The 18,872-nt window shown below is 43.2% G+C and overlaps 2 protein-coding genes and 1 pseudogene across 5 annotated transcripts in view; 1 reads left to right on the forward strand and 2 right to left on the reverse strand.

Annotated features, from left to right (window-relative positions):
* XNDC1N (XRCC1 N-terminal domain containing 1, N-terminal like) overlaps nucleotides 1-11,291 on the reverse strand; it is a 39,338-nt gene extending 28,047 nt beyond the window's left edge. The window contains 5 exon segments of the mRNA XM_045071483.1: nucleotides 556-734; nucleotides 2,571-2,726; nucleotides 3,530-3,671; nucleotides 6,129-6,305; nucleotides 10,732-11,291. Of these exon segments, the coding sequence (XP_044927418.1) occupies nucleotides 556-734; nucleotides 2,571-2,726; nucleotides 3,530-3,671; nucleotides 6,129-6,173 (522 nt within the window). The 5' untranslated portion in view covers nucleotides 6,174-6,305; nucleotides 10,732-11,291.
* Nucleotides 5,565-5,647, reverse strand: LOC123389604 (annotated as a pseudogene).
* Nucleotides 10,328-18,872, forward strand: part of RNF121 (ring finger protein 121) — an 89,822-nt gene continuing 81,277 nt past the window's right edge. Inside the window, exons 1-2 of one of the 4 annotated variants that reach the window (XM_013064283.2) lie at nucleotides 11,386-11,491; nucleotides 12,375-12,483. Coding sequence is in view for 2 of the 4 variants with exons in the window: in XM_013064285.2 (XP_012919739.1) it covers nucleotides 11,429-11,491 (63 nt within the window). In the remaining 2 variants the exon portion in view is untranslated. Of the gene's footprint in view, nucleotides 10,347-11,362; nucleotides 11,492-12,374; nucleotides 12,484-18,872 lie in introns of those variants that run through there. The other 3 variants (XM_013064284.2, XM_013064285.2, XM_004768164.3) reach the window with 3 other exon arrangements.

Here is an 18,872-nt window from a genome sequence, read left to right on the forward strand (position 1 = left end):
AATAACTAGAAAACTGGCTGAGAAGAGGGGAGGTACACTGACCAGATACTTATCCATCTTATCCACCAGTATGTGTGTGCTGTACAGGGAGAGAAGGCAGGAAAACAGATGAAATCGCAGAGCACGTATCTGAGATTCTAACTGGCTCTCCTGGCAGGTGGGTCAGGCAACAACAATGACAGAGACACAGTAAGTGAGCCCTGGGACTCACTTGCAGTTGCCAGAAGGAAAAGTCTGGTGAAAGCCATAGCCCACAGGAGCCTACACCTAAAGTATGAGATTAAGTTTGAATCCAAAAAGAGACTTCATTCTTGCTAAAGAACAAGTGGTCCAATAGCTGTGACATTGTACTGAAGCCTCGCTCCCTTGACTCTCCCACAGGTCAAAGGGGAGGATGGGCATTCACTCTTACCTGTGAGAAAGGGTAGCAAGCCCATTTATATTTTTATTTGAGCATGTGAGTGTCTATCCCTCAATCAAGCACCAACTTTCTAACCAGAAACTGGAAACAAAAAGTGGAAAAACATGAAGTCCTTGTTCCATCACTGTACATACCTGGCTCAGCCTAGAGCTCTCAGGGGCCGAGGGACCTCCCACAGGGTCATCTAAGGAGTCCACGGAGGAACACACCCGGAGGAAGGCCAGGCCAAAAGACTGCTGACGTGTGAAGGGTTGGGAGCAGGTCAGGCGAAGTCGATCCCATGACTCACCTGAGGCTGGCGCCAGGAAATCATCTCAAGGGAAAAAGAAAGAAAATGAAAGGGACAGGAAATGCATGCACCTGAGGGGAGAGAGGACAAGAAGGTCAATACTGGGGAGAGGAAAGAAAAGACGGACCGTAAACTCCAACAACTTCAGTTTGTTGGTAAACTCCAACAAAAGGAAGAATGGAGGTCATGAGTAACTGGCCCGTTCGGCCTCGGTGCTCAGGGTCTGGCAGTGCCAAGCAAGCCAGGCAAGGTGTGCTCGTGCCCAGTGCCTCGCCTTCCCATATTCGCCCTTCTCTGTCAGGGTTCCACACTGTGCCCAGTACAAGCATATCCTCATTCTGCACCTCTCCAGGAGAGGTCTCTCAATGTCTCATTTTGACAGGAGGTACCTGCAAAGTTGGGGTCTGCGCTGACCCTTTCCTGGTGTGTTGACTGAGCTGGATCTACCCTTCCTGGACCATGAGATCTCAGCCTCCTCCACAGCACTCTGTGGTCTCCAGACTCACTCCCAGTATAACATACCAGTACCGCAAACCTTTCTCGCCTTTAATTCCCAGTGCTGTCTAGTAGTACCTCATCTTCCGCACCTGAGGTGCCCCTCTCATATCAGTCTTCCCTCACAACATTACAAACACCTCCGTTGGTAATGTGGACAAATCCTCACTAGACTCTAAATCCCCAGAGGCCAGGAATCAGGTCTCATGTTCTTCTGCAGTGCCTAGTGAACACAGATCTGCACTGACTGGAACTCAGGAAACACTGGGCACCGCCTCATTATATCCATCTGACAGCCTTCCATCACTTCCATAAACATTATTCTCCACTACCACTTATTCAGTGGTCCATTCTTATCTGCAGGGCACATGTTCTGAGACCCTCGGTGGATGCCTGAAACCACAGATAGTACCAAACTCTGTACACACTGTTTTTTCACTATACCTACATACGTATGATAAAGTTGAATTTATAAATTAGGCACAGGTTAACAACAACTAATAAAACAGAACAATTATAACAATATACGTTAATAAGTTATATGAATGTGGTCTCTTTCTCTCTCTCTCAAAATATCTCACTGTACACTTTCCCCTTTTCTTGTGATGCTGTGAGATGATAAAATGCCTACAAGGTGAGAGGAAGTGAGGTCACTGATGTAGCTAGGCACTGTGACAGTTAGGCTACTACTTGACCTCTGACACTGCATCAGAAGGAGCATCATGTACTTCTGGGCCGTGGTTGACTGCAGGTAACTGAAACTGGAAAGTGAAACCATGGATGAAGGGTGGGGAGGGGCGGACAACTATACTCACACTCATGTACATTTATACAACTAAAAACACTACTCACAAAGAGTTCTACCTCAGGCTCCACCGAATCATGTTATGTGTCAGTATAGATCAGCTCATAAACATTCCTAGTTATCACCTATTCTCATGACAGAGAACTCATACACAAACATATCATACAGCTGTTCATTCACTACTCCCCCATGCCCCACAGATATAACCGAGCTCCTGCACAGGCCCCTCTCACAAGCCTACCTACCAGCCCAGCTCCGTGGCCCTCTATAGTGAGTCATCTAGCTTCACATCACTGTATCTCTTTCTCATAAACTCTCTTGTTCACTCTCTCTCCCATTTCTGCTTTTGCCTCTCTTACCATTTTTATTTGTCAAGATTTTATTAATTTATTTGAGAGACAGTAAGTGAGCACAAGCAGAGGGAGCAGAGGGCAAGGGAAAAGCAGACTCCTTGCTGAATATGGAGCCCACTGTGGGGCTCAATCCTAGGACCCTGGGATCATGATCTGAGCTGCAGATAGACGCTTAACTAACTGAGCCACCTAAGCATCTCTCCTTACCATCTTTAAACATGCGGACGCCTGAGCGGTTTTTCCCCTGCTTTAAGTCGGATAGGGACATTAGCATGGTTGCAGGGAGCAGGGTGACAAAAGGTCTATCCAGGGACCAGGAAGAACGGCCCACATCAATTTGCAGGAAAGCAGAGCCACAGTTACCTGGGGACAAAAGGTTAAGAGAAGAATTTAAAGGTAAAGGGAAGATGTTCCCTTGACTGCATAAGGAATTGGGTGGGAAAAAGACATTCTTCCCTTCTAGAGCTAGTTGGAGGCCCAGAAATGTCAAGGAGCACAGAGCCAGCAACTGAAGTTGATGAGACCTCAGTCCACAGAAAGATGAGATGAAGGTTCATGGTGTTCCTCCCAGCCAGAAACCTTCCCTGACTCAGTAGACTTGCTGCTTCTCTGTCCTCTGGCTCTGGCAGGCAATGCTAATCTCCGTCTCTACTAACCTCTGCTAAGGAGCCTGACATTTCTCTATCCTGACAGAGCTGAGACCAATGGTCTTTGTCAGTTCTCTACTCCAGAGAACTCTAAGGTCAACCTTCTCAACGCATAAATTCCTATGGAGCCTTCCCAGATTGGTGTGCAGAGCTCATTCCCCAGCATGCTCTTGACAATGATATTTAGAGGTGTAGACAGGTTGTATTTGTTGGCACTTATAATTATGTCAGTGTCCTAAGGCTTCACCCAGACTGCTCAGATCAAAGTAGGGCAGATACGTTGCCTAAATCAGGGAATGCTATCCCCATTTCATTCTATGTGAACAGAACCCTCAGAATTTGCCAACACCATACACCTGTTCCAAGAGCAAGGGCCACATCTCACTTTACACCAGGAAGGGCTTATTCCATGAAAGGTGCTCAGCTAGACCGAATTGGGACACTCTGGTGGAGCATTTGGAAGGCAATGTTACTCCCTGTGTCTCGCAGAGGTTTCCAGAGCTCTGAGAACTCACTCACCCACATCAATGTAGCCAATGGGCACTGCCCTCTCCAGCTGGAGTTCTACTTTCAGTTGCCCACTCTTGTCCTGAGGACTGCTGAGCCAAGGTCCTCTCGGACTATCTGGGTTCAGCAAGTTCTCCACAGGATACTTGGGATCCTAAGTCAGAGAGAGAAGGAGAACATCAGGACCTTCACTGAGCCAAAGGCTAAAGAGGATGCCCAAGAGGAGGGATCCCTACATTCCCAAACCTTTCCAGGCATTTTAACATGACAGAAAGATACTAGATGGGAGTTATCATGTGCCAGAGGATTTACAGACCTTTCAACTGTCCTTCTACCAAACTACCGCATTTCATCCTCTTAACACTTTAGTTTACTGTTTAGTTTACCTAACGTTATTGCTTCTTAGTTTGTTAAATGATCAATAAACTGAAGCCTAGGTTCAGAAACTTACCCAAGGTTACAAGAGCTAAATAACCGACTAGACTCGGAACACCTAGGTCTTTGAATCCAGGGCCCTTAACCACCACACTAGACTATTTTCATTTATAAGATGCTTTCACAGACATCATTTATCTTCAAAGTAACTCTATGAGATTTTTATTCTAAGTTTACAACTGACGGTTAGAAATCAAGTGATTTGTTCAAAGGCAACAACAGCAGTACCAAGAGAGACATTCTCGGTTCGAATCCAAAGTTTTTTTTGTGGAAGCGCCCTGAACAAACTACTTTCTCTCTCTGCATTTAAATTTCTTCATCTATAAGTAAAGGGGAGGGAGACTATATTCATGGTTTTCAATTTTGTTTTAGCAATAAAATCCGTCCTCTTAACTGAAATCTTAAAGTGTGTGTGTGTTTGTGTGTGTGTGTGTGTGTATTTTCAACAAATAAAAACAGAGCTCTGGTTAAAAAACAAGTTGGGGGCCCAAAGACATATATGAACCCCTGCCTTCAATTTCCAGAAGTGGGTGCCTGTAGAATGCAGTTTGAAAACCTCAGTATTAGGTGGTAAGCAATGACCTCTGGCATTTTAGAAGGCTCAGTGTATGAAGAAAACATTTAGGCTGACTATGTAGGTAAGAAGGATATGAGTAACTTTTTTTTTAAAGATTTTATTTATTTACTTGACAGAGATCACAAGTAGGCAGAGAGACAGGTGGGGCGGTGGGAGAGGAAGCAAGCTCCTTGCTGAGCAGAGCCCCATGTGGGGCTCCATCTCAAGACCCCGGGAGCCAAAGGCAAAGGCTTTAACCCACTGAGCCACCCAGGCGCCCCTCCCAAAGACTCTCTTAAGGGTCTTCTGAAATGAGTGGGAATGTTTTCGACTGTCATAATGACCAAAAAGCATCATTGTCATCAGGATCTGGAGCCCATGGATGCTAAATAGCCCACCAGGCAAATGACACTGCTACAGTTGCTGACTTATCCATCCAAAATGCCAAGGTACCTTCTGAGAAAGACTAGGGTAAACAGAAGGGGAGGAATGGGAAGAAAGAAAGGATAAATGGATAGAAATGGCAGGAGATGAAAGGGTGGCAAGTCCCTAAGAATCAGCCCTTTGGATCAATTCTGAGCCCAGGCGCTGACATCTAGACCTAACTGGGATAAGTGGGATTTCCTGAAAGTGAACTTTTAGGGAGGAGGCTGAGATTTTTTTTTTTTTAAGGTTTTATTTATGTATCTATTTGTGAGAGAGAGAGAAGGTAGAGAGAGCATGCATGCACAAGCAGGGGGAGCAGCAGGCAGAGGGAGAAGCAAGCTCCCCATTGAGCAAGCAGCCTGATCTGGGACTTGATTCCAGGACCCTGGGATCATGACCTGAGCCGATGGCAGACACTTAATTGACTGAGAGAGCCAGGCATCCCGGAGATCACTGTTGATGGTGGAGGTGATAACCTCAGAAATGACCTTGAATGTTCTGGTCTGCTCCCAGTGACAGAGTAACTAAACTGCCTAGAAGGGACCCCGATATAGACTTTGGGCTTATGGTTTTGACAGTTCCCTTCAAACTAAGGGTGGACTCCTGAGGTTGCTTTCTTCTTTACTTTTTTTTTTTTGGTTTATAATTTCAATCAGCAATAATCACACCTCGGATAAACCTCATTGGCTATGATACTGCCACTGTGCAAAGCTTTTTGGTTTATAATTTAAAAAAGTATTTTTTTTTAGTAATTTCTTTTCAGTGTTCCAGAATTCATTGTTTATACACCACACCCAGTGCTCCATGCAGTACATGCCCTCCATAATACCCACCACCAGGCTCACTCATCACCCCAACCCCTTCCCTCCAAAACCCTCAGTTTGTTTCTCAGAGTCCACAGTCTCTCGTGCTTCATCTCCCCCTCCAACTTCCCCCAACTTACTTCTCCTCTCCATCCCCCCATGTCCTCCTCTTCTTTACCTTTATTTCCTGGGAACACTTCCGTTATGCATCCTGCATTACTCTGGGAATAGCCTGAGGGCAAGGGCTGTGTGTCCTCCTTTGAATTTGGATCCCCGAAGATAGGATCTGTCTCTTCTGCTAAACTGGGGGTTTCCTGAAAGTGCAGCCAAGTCTCCTATTTTTGTTACTCCTCTCAGTCATCAAGAAAAACATCATGCCTAATTAACGTACCTGAGAGGAAAATGATACCACATGGCTAATCTTTACAGGAGCCATGGTGTGCCCAGCAGCCGTCCCAAGTCGGAGACGAAATTACTTTCTCCCAAGATTTCTTCTGTCACCACTTTTTGCACTGCCTATGTTTTGGTCCCGTCAGCTTCCAGAAGAGAACAAATCCTCATGCTACTACTGAAGAAGAAAACAAAAGAAAAACAAAATTGGCCATGTCTGGTTCTCTGGTAATTTTTGCAGCAGTCAGTCAGACTTTCTGGTTCCCATGATGGACTTAAGGGGGCAGTGGGTGGGGAACAGATCTGGACCAGGGGGTGAGATTCCAGCAAACGTGAAATGACTGGCATGCAAGCACCAGGAAAGAGCGGCAAGTACTAAATATGTTAGCAAGGTAATATTTGTTCTATATGTAGGTGAGCTCTCCAGGGCATGAATTATGCCTTAAATCATTTACCTTTACACCCCTGGAGCCTAGCACATAGCAAAAATACAACAAACGTTCAACTATATACACACAGGTCTATCAATTTTTGTCTTCCCTTTAAAATCAATCTTCTTAAATTTGTTTTTCGTTGTTACTCCCTTATTAGGAATATTTAATAGCTTGCCAATGTATTCAAATCCCTTTTTACATGGTATGTACTTGATAAATATTAATGTAGCTTAGCCCCTCAAAGCATCTATAATGGAAAGCTCTACATTTTCTTTCTTTTTCTTTTTTTTTTTTTAAAGATTTTATTTATTTATTTGACAGAGAGAAATCACAAGTAGATGGAGAGGCAGGCAGAGAGAGAGAGAGAGGGAAGCAGGCTCCCTGCTGAGCCGAGAGCCCGACGCGGGACTCGATCTCAGGACCCCGAGATCATGACCTGAGCCGAAGGCAGCGGCCCAACCCACTGAGCCACCCAGACGCCCCGGAAAGCTCTACATTTTCTACTTCGTCTGCTCCTATTCCTTTCATCAGAGTGTTTTACCTCTCATTGTTTTATTTAATATTGAAAGTTCATTATGGATATTTGTACTTTGTCGTTTGCCAAAATTTTACAGAACATTTTAAATATATGCAAAAACACATGTTAATATAGTGGACTCTTACCCATCCATCACTTAGCTTCAACAATTCCTTGGCTAGAGGTATTTTAGAGTTATCTGAATGCCTTTAGGTGGGATCTCTCTCCGAATATTTATACCCTGCCCTTTTTATCCATGTTCCTTACCCATCTGGCTCCTGAGAATGTGTCCATGACCCCTGATAAATTCTTGGCCATAATGTTTGGTCTTCTTATTTCCTTCCCTGGTCCCTCAACCCTAATTCTCCCCCTCACCCCCATTTCGAAGACATCCTTCATGCCATTGCCTTTGTTTGGAATGCTCTTTCCCTTTTGTACTTGTCAAATTGAATGCATCTTTGATGCTCAAATATCATCTCCACCTCAACCATCTCAAGCAATAGTTCCATCCTCTTGATTCTGTGTTGTAATTATCTGGGTATATACCTTATGTCCCTTGATCGACTGTAAACTCTTGGAGGACAGACTTCATGTCTAATTCATTTCTGTATCCTCAGTGTAAGAGGGAGAAACAGATTAGCAAATGTCTGCTGAATGAATGACCATAAACACTGAGCTCCAGTGAGCCAGCAGTCATGGAGTGCTCACAGTGGGGCAGACTGCTTTGACAGTGGTAATAGTTAGTGAAGGTCATCCAAAGGTCAAGCACTCCTCACAGGTCATATTCAGTATGGTGCCATAGCTTTAAAGAGAGAAAAAGGTAAGATGAGTCCCGAGTCACCTCTCCAGGCCTTCAGATTAAGAGTTGATTATTCCCACTAAAGGAACTCACTGAACATCAACAATTTTTCCTACTCTCTGCATACGGGGATACATTGGATATATAAAAATAAATGATATGGTCTCTGTTTTGGAGGAATTCCCAGTATACATTTGTGATTTGATGTGAAAACTCTACCATCTCTCATCATTAACAGACAGAGGACTGACTTGGCCAGCCCCAAAATACACCCTAGGCTTGGAGACCCAGAAGCTGTCAATCCTGGATATTTTATTTAGTTAATATTTAGGGGGTGTCTAGTAGGTACCAGGCACTGTATTGGTACTGGATACACAGCAATGAGTAAGATATATACAATCTTTCATGAAGATCATGATTTATCAAATTGCTTGCAGCTCTCCAAGATTAAGTGCTCTCCAACTTCGTTGCACTTGTATATACTGTTGTTCTTTTTTTTTTTTTTTTTTTTTTGCAATGGCATGCATGTTTACCCTGTTTTTCTCCCCACTAAGTAGTGAGTACTTTGAGGATGTGGATTTTTGTCATGTTCATCATCTCTCACACCTCAGGGAGGTGCTGAAACACAGTAGGCATAAAGAACCATTGAAAAGAATACTTTAGGGGCACCTGGGTGGCTCAGTGGGTTAAGCCTCTGCCTTCTGCTCAGGTCATGATCTCAGGGTCCTAGGATCGAACCCCGCATCTGGCTTTCTGCTCAGCAGGGAGCCTGCTTCCTCCTCTCTCTGCCTGCCTCTCTGCCTGTGATCTGTCTCTGCCAAAGAAATAAATAAAATCTTTTAAAAAAAATTGTAGAAAAGAATACTTTATTAAGTCAACATAATTCCATTCAGAATTTCAGCAGAAGTTTCTGGCAAACATGATAAACTCATTAACCAATAAAGGGCCACAAATTCCTACAACAATTCTAAAAAGACAGATCAAGCAGATTACAGAAACAGACTCATATAAATGTGAATTTGCATCCTGTTGACTATAAGTAGAACAGAATCATGAGTCTGTCAAAAAAAGATGAAGTAACAAGTGGTGTTGAAAAAATTGGTCCACTTGTGAAGAAAAATAAAAGTAGATCCCTACCTCATAACATATTTAAAAAATTATACTCAAGTGATCAAGTGATCAAAGATGGAAACATGAAAAATACCTTAAGGTAACAAAAACAGGGTTAAAATAGAAAATATAAATGACTGACTGGAAGAAGATATCTGCAACACATAAAAAACTTGGATAGTATTCAGAATATATATTTTTAAATATTATAAATCAGTAAGAAAAGGAAAAACAATCCAATAGAAAACTGGAAAGAAGATAGAAATACAATTTACATAAGATTTGAATGACCAAGAATCCATATTTTTAAAAAGTCCTCATACTTTCTGGTAATAAGGAAATTGCAAGTACTTCTCTTCTAAGACCAGAAAAAATTAAAAAGTCTGAAAATGTAAAGGGTTGGCAATAACATGGGGAAACTGGCTCTCTCATAAACACTTCCAGCCCATCTTAATTCCAACTAGCTACATTCCAAGAATAGCCACCTATGTGTGGCCTGTAGTTAACTTATTTGAACAGTGCAGTTCTAGAGGGATTCAAGTGTGTACAGACACATACAGTATTTCTTATAGGAAAAACCATAAAGTTTTTTTTTTTTTTTAAGATTTATTTATTTATTTGACAGACAGAGATCACAAGTAGGCAGAAAGGCAGACAGAGAGGAGGAAGCAGGCTCCCTGCTGAGCAGAGGCTTTAACCCACTGAGCCACCCAGGCGCCCCAAGAAAAACCATAAAGTTTTAATGTCTATTAATTGGAGAATGGATAAATAGAATGGTAAAATACTATATACATTATATAATAGAATACTACCTAACAGCTAAAAGAATTGAATTAGATGTAAATATACATGAACATAGACAGTTCTCAAAAAATATAGTGAAAGATTAAGTTACAGAATGATATAGAAAATAGCACTTATTTTCATCAAAAAACAAAATGAAATAATACAATTACATTGTTAATACACGGAATTTTTCTCAACGGACTGGGAGAATACCCAGCTAACTGTGATAATAGTGTCTGAGAAAGATGAGAATAATGGGTCTGAGAGTAGAAGACTCAAGTAAGTTCAACTTTTATCCGTATTATTTTATCTTTTTTAAAAATGAGGACGCAAAGAGATCATGATGTCAGTAGTCAATTTGGGGTGATTGGGTTATAAGGTATTTATTATATTCTCTGTATTGTTTCACATAATAAAGTAATTCCCCTTTTAAGTAAATAAGATGCCTGTAGATGTAAATATTACCCTGTAACTTCCTGTTGGTCCTAAAATAAAGTTGACAGGCACTGCACTGTGAGTCCACTGGTCATCCTAGCACTATTCTCCCGATGATCCAGCTGGGCCGCCCACGGGGTAAGTGTGCAGGGGCCATAGGTTTGTATGGTGTTGGGTCCAGATGTACCGGTAAGAAGGGGGTGGAAATGAGTTAGGAAGCTTTAAGTTGGGGTGCAGCACAGAGAGAATAAGGTGTATGGGCGGGGATAAAGATAGGGGCTGCGTACGCACGATGTGTGGTGGGAAAGAGTACGGAGATTTGTAAAGCGACCCTAAGGCGTGAGAGTGCAACAGCAGATTGGGAGCGGTGGAGGTGCCGCAAGGCTCCTCTCTCAGGTTCAGGAGGCTAAGCCGCACAGCCGCTTCCCCCGCACCTCAGAATGCGCTGTTCTGTACATTCCTCGACGGCCACCCATTCTCGGCAACTCCCCTCCCCATCAACAACCCCCGCAAAGCCCCTCACCCGGGACAATGGACCTCGAAGAGCCACCGCTGCCTCAGATCCTGGACCACAAACCCATTCTCCCGCCAATCCGGCCCTCTGACCTCCGCCTTCTGACCTGGAGCACGACTCTTACGCCACCCCAAGTCCCGGAATGTGTTCTGTCGCCTCAGGAAGCCGCTGTTTCTGAAAGATGACGCCCACCGAAGCAAGAAGACATACGTGCGTAGCTATGTATATTTTATGTCTATTTGTAAATGAATATCTTACGCAAATTTTCACTCACTACAAATCTGAGCGCGGAAGTTAAACTTCCGGGTCAGATTCAATACGTTCTGGGATATGTAGTCCTTAGCCTCCACGCTTCACTCCTTGGAGCTCAGAGTGAGGGAGCGTCGGGAAAGTTGACGGTTTAGAGACTCTTCTCTTTCGCTGTCCAAAGGGGAGAATTGGTGAAATATTTGCACTATAAATAATACAGGCCCAATTTCTCATTTCGCAAGAACCCTCCTCCAGCCAAACTTGGAAGTGCCTGGAAACCGTCCCTCCCTGACCTTTAAAGAGTATCAGGTAGATGGTCTCTTAGTCCCTCTCAGAGCTCCGCCTGTCTTGATGCCCCGCCCTCCTGCTGGAGCTTGAGCCGCCTATTGGCTAGGATCACTTGAGCGGCGGAAGCAGCTGGCTAGCACGGGGACGGGGGAGAGGTAGAGTTGTGAAGATGGCGGCAGTGGTGGAGGTGGAGGTTGGAGGAGGTGCTGCCGGGGAACGGGAGCTAGATGAGGTAAGAAGAGTTCAGAGTCAAGGAGGGAAGAGGCTTACCCTGAAACTGAAGGGAGGGGAGGAGAGGAATCGGGAGTAGGGTCCTAGGGGAGGCGGGACCCTGAGAGGGAAGGAGCCAAATGGGGGGCGGGTGCGCGGAGAGGGAAATCAGAGATACCCTGGACTCGGAGAGTCGGAGGCGGACATGGGGGTAGAAGACTTGCAGTAACCTCGAGAGTGGAGATGGAGGATAGGGAAGGAAGCCAGAGAGGATGGGGGCATTAAGATTTGAGGTATTACTTGGGGGTCCTAGGGTAGGACTGAAGGGCTGAGAGGTAGCTTGAGTCGGAGGGGCGTGGACTTCTGTAAGGGAAGGCCGGGCTTTAGCTGTGGGAGAGTCGCGTCTAGGTTTGGCGTGGGGGTTGGGGACGCGGACCGGGGAAGAGTGCTAATCTGCTAATATTATAGCATTATTTTTTATATAAGAACTATTTTATTTTTCCATACACTCTAGGACTTTGTACCTAGTGTACTTAGTAAAGTTTTGGGCACTGAATGGATGAACGAATGATCACATACCGGAATTCATCCATTCACTCATTTAACAGACGTTATATATCATCTTTGCGCTGAGTTCTGGGCTAAGTGCTAGGGACGTAGGGGCCTTCCATTGAGGAGGCCACAGCCTAGTGATGGGAGACACACAGGGAAGACTAGTTACTGCATCAGAGGTTTAATGATGGCTCTGCAAAGAGGGGACCAATTTAGTTTGGGCTAGGGAAGGGTTCCCAGAGGAACTGAGTCTTATGGGATAAGTGATTCTCTAGTTCTGGCTCCTTCTAAACGTATGAGTTCTTTGAGGATGAGCTCCTTAAGGATGTATGTCCCCTTTACCTGTTTAATAGGCATTTAACAACGGACGTATTTAATTACCAGTGGTCCTTGGACCACTAGGAAGAAAGACACATTGAGTTTGGAAGGAATGAAGGGACAGCGCTGAGAAGTGAAGAGAAGGTGAGAAAGTAGAGGGAGATGATTTTGAGGCCAAAGGTACATTCAGAACAAGGGGTGTTTATGGCCTTTCACAGGATACAATATAGACAGCACAGAGGGATGGGAGGAAGGAGATTGATTGTCAGGAATGGAATCCAGGGGATCTCTGAGGGATCAGAATCTTAGAGGCTTTGGGGTGGGTGATTGGGGAAGTCTGGGGGAGAGGCTCAGAAAGGGAGTAGAAGTGGACTTGAGAAGTCAAGACTGTTGCTTTGTCGTGGGATGACTTGGTGGATTTGCTTTACCTGATTGGTATCATTAAGGTGGCAGGAGACTGAGTACCCGACAGGTGGTTAGAATGGGGGGAGATTTTTAAAAACCATTTTAGACCCATAGCTCCCAGCCATTAGAGGTGTTTAAATGCCACTTGGTGTCATGGGGTGGTTGTGGAAATGACCTCCGAGGCCTCTTACAGCTTTAAGTTTCTTTGATTACTGTTGGCTGTGATTCAGTGAGATACATTTCAAAGCGCCCTGGAAAAAGGAAATACAGTATTGAAGTTATTACATATAGTTTGTTAGTTATGAGTTATTATTTGAGAGAGGCAATTTCAGTTACATATATCAGGGTTCGTTGAGGTAAAGAGCTAAAGAATTAGCAAAGGAGAAAAGAAAATGTAAGAAAAGAACTTCCAAGTTTTGATATAGACTTAGAGTGTCATGCCTGGAGGTCAGCTTTATGTTTAACCACTAGCATCCATCCCTGAAACTTCTTTTATTTTTTACTGAGAAAGAATATAATCCGTGGTCTGGAAATTCTATATGGACTGTTTCTGTTTTTTTTGTGTGTGTGTTTGAGGAGATAACTCTGAGAAGTAGGAACAGCCAGTTACCCTTCAAACGCCCTCGCCCTAAACAAAGAAAAAAAAACAGGGGTCTGGTCTGGCAGACTTTAGTTTATGTAATACTAGAGTCTACCCAGCTGTTTTTTTCTTTCTTTTTTTTTTTTTAAAGATTTTATTTATTTATTTAACAGAGAGAGATTACAAGTAGGCAGAGAGAGAGAGGAGGAAGCAGGCTCCCTGCCGAGCAGAGAGCCCGATGCGGGACTCGATTCCAGGACCCTGAGATCATGACCTGAGCCGAAGGCAGCGGCTTAACCCACTGAGCCACCCAGGTGCCCTACCCAGCTGTTTCTTAGCAGCCTTAGCTAGTAAAGAAAAAGGTGAAAGCCATTCTTATAATTTGTAAGGATGGAGGTTTACTATGTGTTATACACTGGCAATTCAAAGGTAAGACAGAATCTTTACCAACTTAGTGTAAGGAAGATATGTAAATAGCTCTGTAGTGCTAGATAATTGTTATAATGGAAGTGTGTGAAAAATTCAGTGGGGCAAGCACTTGAGTCTGCTAGGGAGAGTCAGTGAAATCTTTGTGATAGAGATGGATTTTAAGCTGAAAAAATAAAGGTTGGGTTTACAAAGAAGTAGTGACTTGCATGTGGAGTCAGAGTTGTCTCCCTGTAGCCCTTTCTGTTTTGTAGAGAGACTCCTGTGGGGCCCAGATAACCGTAATGGATAGCCTAACTAAGCTGCAGTTGGTGCTCTTTGCCACTTCTTTGGAAAGATTGCACATGCTGTGGTTTTGTTCTTCAGGATATTGTACCCATGTTTTCCAATATCACATATCTTTAGTATGATAAGTGATCTGGAATAGCAGTCATCAGTTCATTTCTTTCCTCTTTTATCTTTTCATTATATGTTTCTCTAGTAATTGAGGTAATTGAGGCTGTGCTAAGTGCTTCTCTTGTGTTGCAGAAGTGTATGGAAAAGAGGTTTTAGGAAATGATCTACTGGTGGAAAAGGTTACTGTTTATTGAGTCCTTACCATTAACCAGCCTGTGTTTAAAGTCCTTTACTTGCATTATCTCATTCAATACTAAGAGCAGCCCTGTGAGTTAGGTGGTATTAATTGCATTTTATACAGGAGGAGAGTAAGACTAAAGAGATTGGAGTAACTTTTGTAGGATTCCACAGATGTGAGCTGGGAGGTGTAAATTCGAACTCAGGTCTGTCTGTGCTATCTTGAGCTTATCCCGTACTGTAAGGAGCACCTTGGTTCCATTTCTCTGTTTTTTATGCTCTGGGGATCGGTAATTAAAACTGTATGGTCTTAGGATTTCATGTAAAAATTGATACAGTATATTTCGTAAGTGACTGTGATTCCAAAGAGTATTTTGAGTCTCACAGTTGTGACAGTAATTTTATTAGTATTCCCTGCTTATGATCAAGAAAGTTGAGGTTCAGTAAGATCAGATCAGAAAGTTGAGAATGCTAAGGATCTAACAACTACTATGCGGTATTGCTAAGATTTAAACCCAATTTTTTCCCCACATTCCAAAGTATTTGTTTCCCCTTAGTTTAAAGACCTAAACTGTAGGGCGCCTGGGTGGCTCAGTTGGTTGGGCGACTGCCTTCAGCTTAGGTCATGATCCCGGAGGCTCGGGATCGAGTCCCACATCAGACTCCCTGCTTGGTGGGGAGTCTGCTTCTCCCTCTGACCCTCCCCATTTTTGTGCTCTCGCTCTCATTCTCTCTAATAAATAAATAAATAAAATCTTAAAAAAAAAAAAAAAAGGCCTAAACTGCAAACTCATCTAAGCAAGTAAACTGCCCCTTTCTTTATGTCCGTAAGTTTCATCTCCAAAACATGAAGTAGCCTTTCATTCCTGAGAGGTGTAAAGGTTTAACCAAAGGAATATTAGTTTTTCTACACAGGTTCTTTAATTTACTAATAATTTGACTCTGCTGGACCCTTCCCACCCAACCCTCACCCCCATGGAAGGAGTGATTAGCTTAGTGGTATTTAGGGAGATGAGAGTGGGTCTAGCCAGCTCAGGCTAGGTATTAAATAGGCTGTGATAACTGGTTAGACTCAGTTGTTGCTCTCAACTTGCCAAACCACATGGTGCTGGGGGATATTAGTGGGATAAATCATGGTTATGAGATAGGTGGCTCAGAAGCAGACCCACTCCTGGAGCCATGAATTCCTCCTGGAACGTGTAAATGGCCAACTTCTTGAACTGGAGGCATCATTTTGGCACCGAGAGCTGGCTTGGGATGTAAGGTAGAAAAAACATGTCAACATCCAGTCAGGGCCAGCCGGCCTGCCTGGCCAGTACCTAGGAATTCTGGATTCGTCTACTCCCATTGCTTGTTCATCTGCCAGAATGATGTGATACGCAGATCAGTGAGTAGTTTTTGGCTCAAGTTCAAAGCAAGTATCCCAGTCTATAACTAACTTGAAGTATTGCTGCCTCAGATGTGTAATTTACCTCATTTGGGCCCTATTTTGTTCTTGTTAGAAGAGGAGATTGAACTAGATTGGTGGTGTTTAAACCTTTATTTACCACAATACTTTTTATTCAAGCAAAATCTCACTTTGAAGCCTTGGGGTCTGTGAGGGGACTCAGAACCCCTCAAGGTGTCTCAAGACACACTTTGATAATCAGGGAGCTCTCTTTTACTGTCCACTGATTGGATGACCCTACTCTTTGTTCCTTCAGTTCCACCCCCACCTCCTGTACTTCCTCTAGCCCATGCCTATCAAGGATTATTTTGTCTGTCTTCCCCACCAGATTCTTAGCTATAAGAGAGAGCAGAGTCCAAACCTGTCTTGCTCATTGTTGTAGTTCCTTCCCTCAGCATGCTGTGTGGCAGACAACAGGCTCCTACTCAGTGTTGGATAATTATTATTTCTGAGTAATAGTAATAATAGCTACCAGTTAGTGAAAGTTTGTGATGTGCCAGTTCCTCTGCTTAGTAGTACGTGTGTTTTTGTTTTTGATTGACTGTTTACAACATCCCTATTAGAATTGAACTATTGGACTAAGTCATGTTTAAAACTCTTTCTGGTCCTAACATACTGTGCACCATGTTTCTGGTTACTGCCAGGTCGGTTTTGGTGCCTAGGTGTCTGCCTAGAATGCCTGTCCTTTCCCTCTGTTGTGTTTCTAAATCTGCCTGTACTTAAGGTTCTAGCCCAAGGCTGTCCTGACTTCCAGAACTAATCTGATCTATACTGATTTCTTCTTTCCCTGCCTTTGATGGTTTTCTCTGTGTTCATTTATAAACTCATCAACCTTTTTTGAAGTACCTTCTGTGTGCCAGGCACAGTGCTATGCTTAAGGATACCAAGATGGAGAAGGTGTGATAATTGCCTTCATGGAGTTCATGGATTAGCATAAGAAGAGAAAGACTGATAAATAAGTACAAAAACATGTCACAGGTGCTGTGCTAGGCAATAGATGTGGTGGGTACATCAAGGAGGAAGTGGCAGTTATGTCATATCTCCTCTTCCCAACTTGACTGGTAAACCCTTAACAGGGAGGCTGTAGAAATCCCTCGCTTCCTCAAAGTAGTAATCACTGCTTTGTTTTGTTTTTGTTTTTGTTTTTCCTCCTGTGGGTCTCTCCCTATAGACATTTGATAAATGTTCCTTGTTTCCAGGGGTTTTCCTCTCTAGAGATATTTGGCCGAAGCCAAGGTTTTACTGAGGGATTAAGGTGTGTATGACTGATGTTTAATCTGGGATATCTGACCATTTTTCTTTGGGTTATTTTAAGGCATATAAAATGAGAACTAGCATAGTGTGATGGGGGAAAACCAGTAATAAACAATACACCTGGGTTCTAGACTAGGAATAGCCTATTTGTTTTATCTCAGAGACAGCCAAATGATAGTAGATGCTTGGAAGGCTGTGTTGAGGAGGATTCTGAGACCGGGGCTCAGCAGGTAAGTGCTGAAGTTGAAATAAGATAAGAATACTTAGTCTGTGCCAGGTCCTGTGCCGAGTGTTTTATATGCATTATCTAACTTAATACCAAAACCTTACAATAGGTACTGTTATGGTTATCTCCATTCTACAGATGCAGAAACTGAGGTATAGAGAATTTAAGTAAGTTGCCCAATGTTATACAACTGGATAAGTAGCAGAGCTGGGGTTCAAATCCAAAACAACTCCAGTTCCTCTGCTCTTAACCACGCTGGGCAGTGTGAGTACTGTGTTCTTTTATATTGTCCTACACTGGATATTTCTGTGTAAGTATGTGACTTCATTTACAGAGGTAATTTGACTGGGGTCATGCATTTGTCTATCTCCCGTGAGATTCGGTTCTCCTTGAAAGCCCTATCCATCCTCATATAACTGGTGCCTGGCAAAGAGTATGATTCAATAAATGCTTGAAGACTGAATTCATGAAAGATTTCAACCTCTCTGCCTCACTTCTCCATCTGTGAAATGACATGTTTGGACTTAGAGGATATTTTAGAGATCTCTTGCAGCTTTGCAAGTCCTGGATCCTAGTATTTTACTCTGCCTGTGTTCCCTACAGTTCCTATCAGGTATATACTAATGACTGACTGACTGAATGAATGTCTAATTATTGTTAATAATTTGTGACAATAGGGGCGCCTGGGTGGCTCAGTGGGTTAAAGCCTCTACCTTCGGCTCGGGTCATGATCTCAGTGTCCTGGGATCAAGCCCCACATTGGGCTCTCTGCTCAGCAGGGAGCCTGCTTCCCCCTTCCCTCTCTGCCTGCCTCTCTGCCTACTTGTCATCTCTGTCAAATAAGTAAATAAAAAATCTTAAAAAAAATAATTTGTGGTAATAATATTAAGTTGAGAGAAGGAAAAAATGGTGATAGGGAAGTTGTGGACAGAAAAGGCCTGACTTCAGAATGTAGTCAGAATCTCATACTTTGGCAGATACCCTGTCTGCAGACAGTGTTTCCCATTACAACTCCTATCCCCAGCTTACTCTTGCTTTTTGCTAGTCACTTTTTGATTAAGCTTATATTTTAATAACTCATCTACTTCCAGAAGGAATTTAAGGTGTCATCTGGTCAATAAAGGGAGATAGAGGAGAGAGAGGAGGAAAGGATGAAGAGAAATGTTCTAACTCCTTGAATGCAGCGATTGTCTTTCTTTGTTTACCGAGTGCTTGGCACATAGCAGACAACAGTATATTTATTGCGTATATGATGGGGTTGCCTGGGTGGCTTCAGTCAGTTAAGCATCTGACTCTTGATCTCAGGGTAATAAGTTCAAGCCCCATGTTGGGCTTCACACTAGGCTTGGAGCCTACTTAAAAAAAAAAAAAAGGTATCATAAATATGAATTCTCATAGGTATTAGTTGTGCTCAGGATGAGGGAAATAATGACTCAATAGCAAAGGTTACCTGACATGCTTAACTGTTTTAGAAGTAACACAGTATCACCTGATAGCATTTGCTTTTGAACTGCTTATGAAGCATTTTCGTTTGTAAATAATAATGTATTGCTCCTTACCAGTCAGTCATTGGCAGAGAATCTAAGGACTTGCTCTCTGCCCCATAGTAGTACCCTATATAG

The sequence above is a fragment of the Mustela putorius genome, unplaced genomic scaffold, assembly GCF_011764305.1.
Source record: "Mustela putorius furo isolate JIRA1106 unplaced genomic scaffold, ASM1176430v1.1 tig00003987_pilon_pilon_pilon, whole genome shotgun sequence".
Lineage (NCBI taxonomy): Eukaryota > Metazoa > Chordata > Mammalia > Carnivora > Mustelidae > Mustela > Mustela putorius.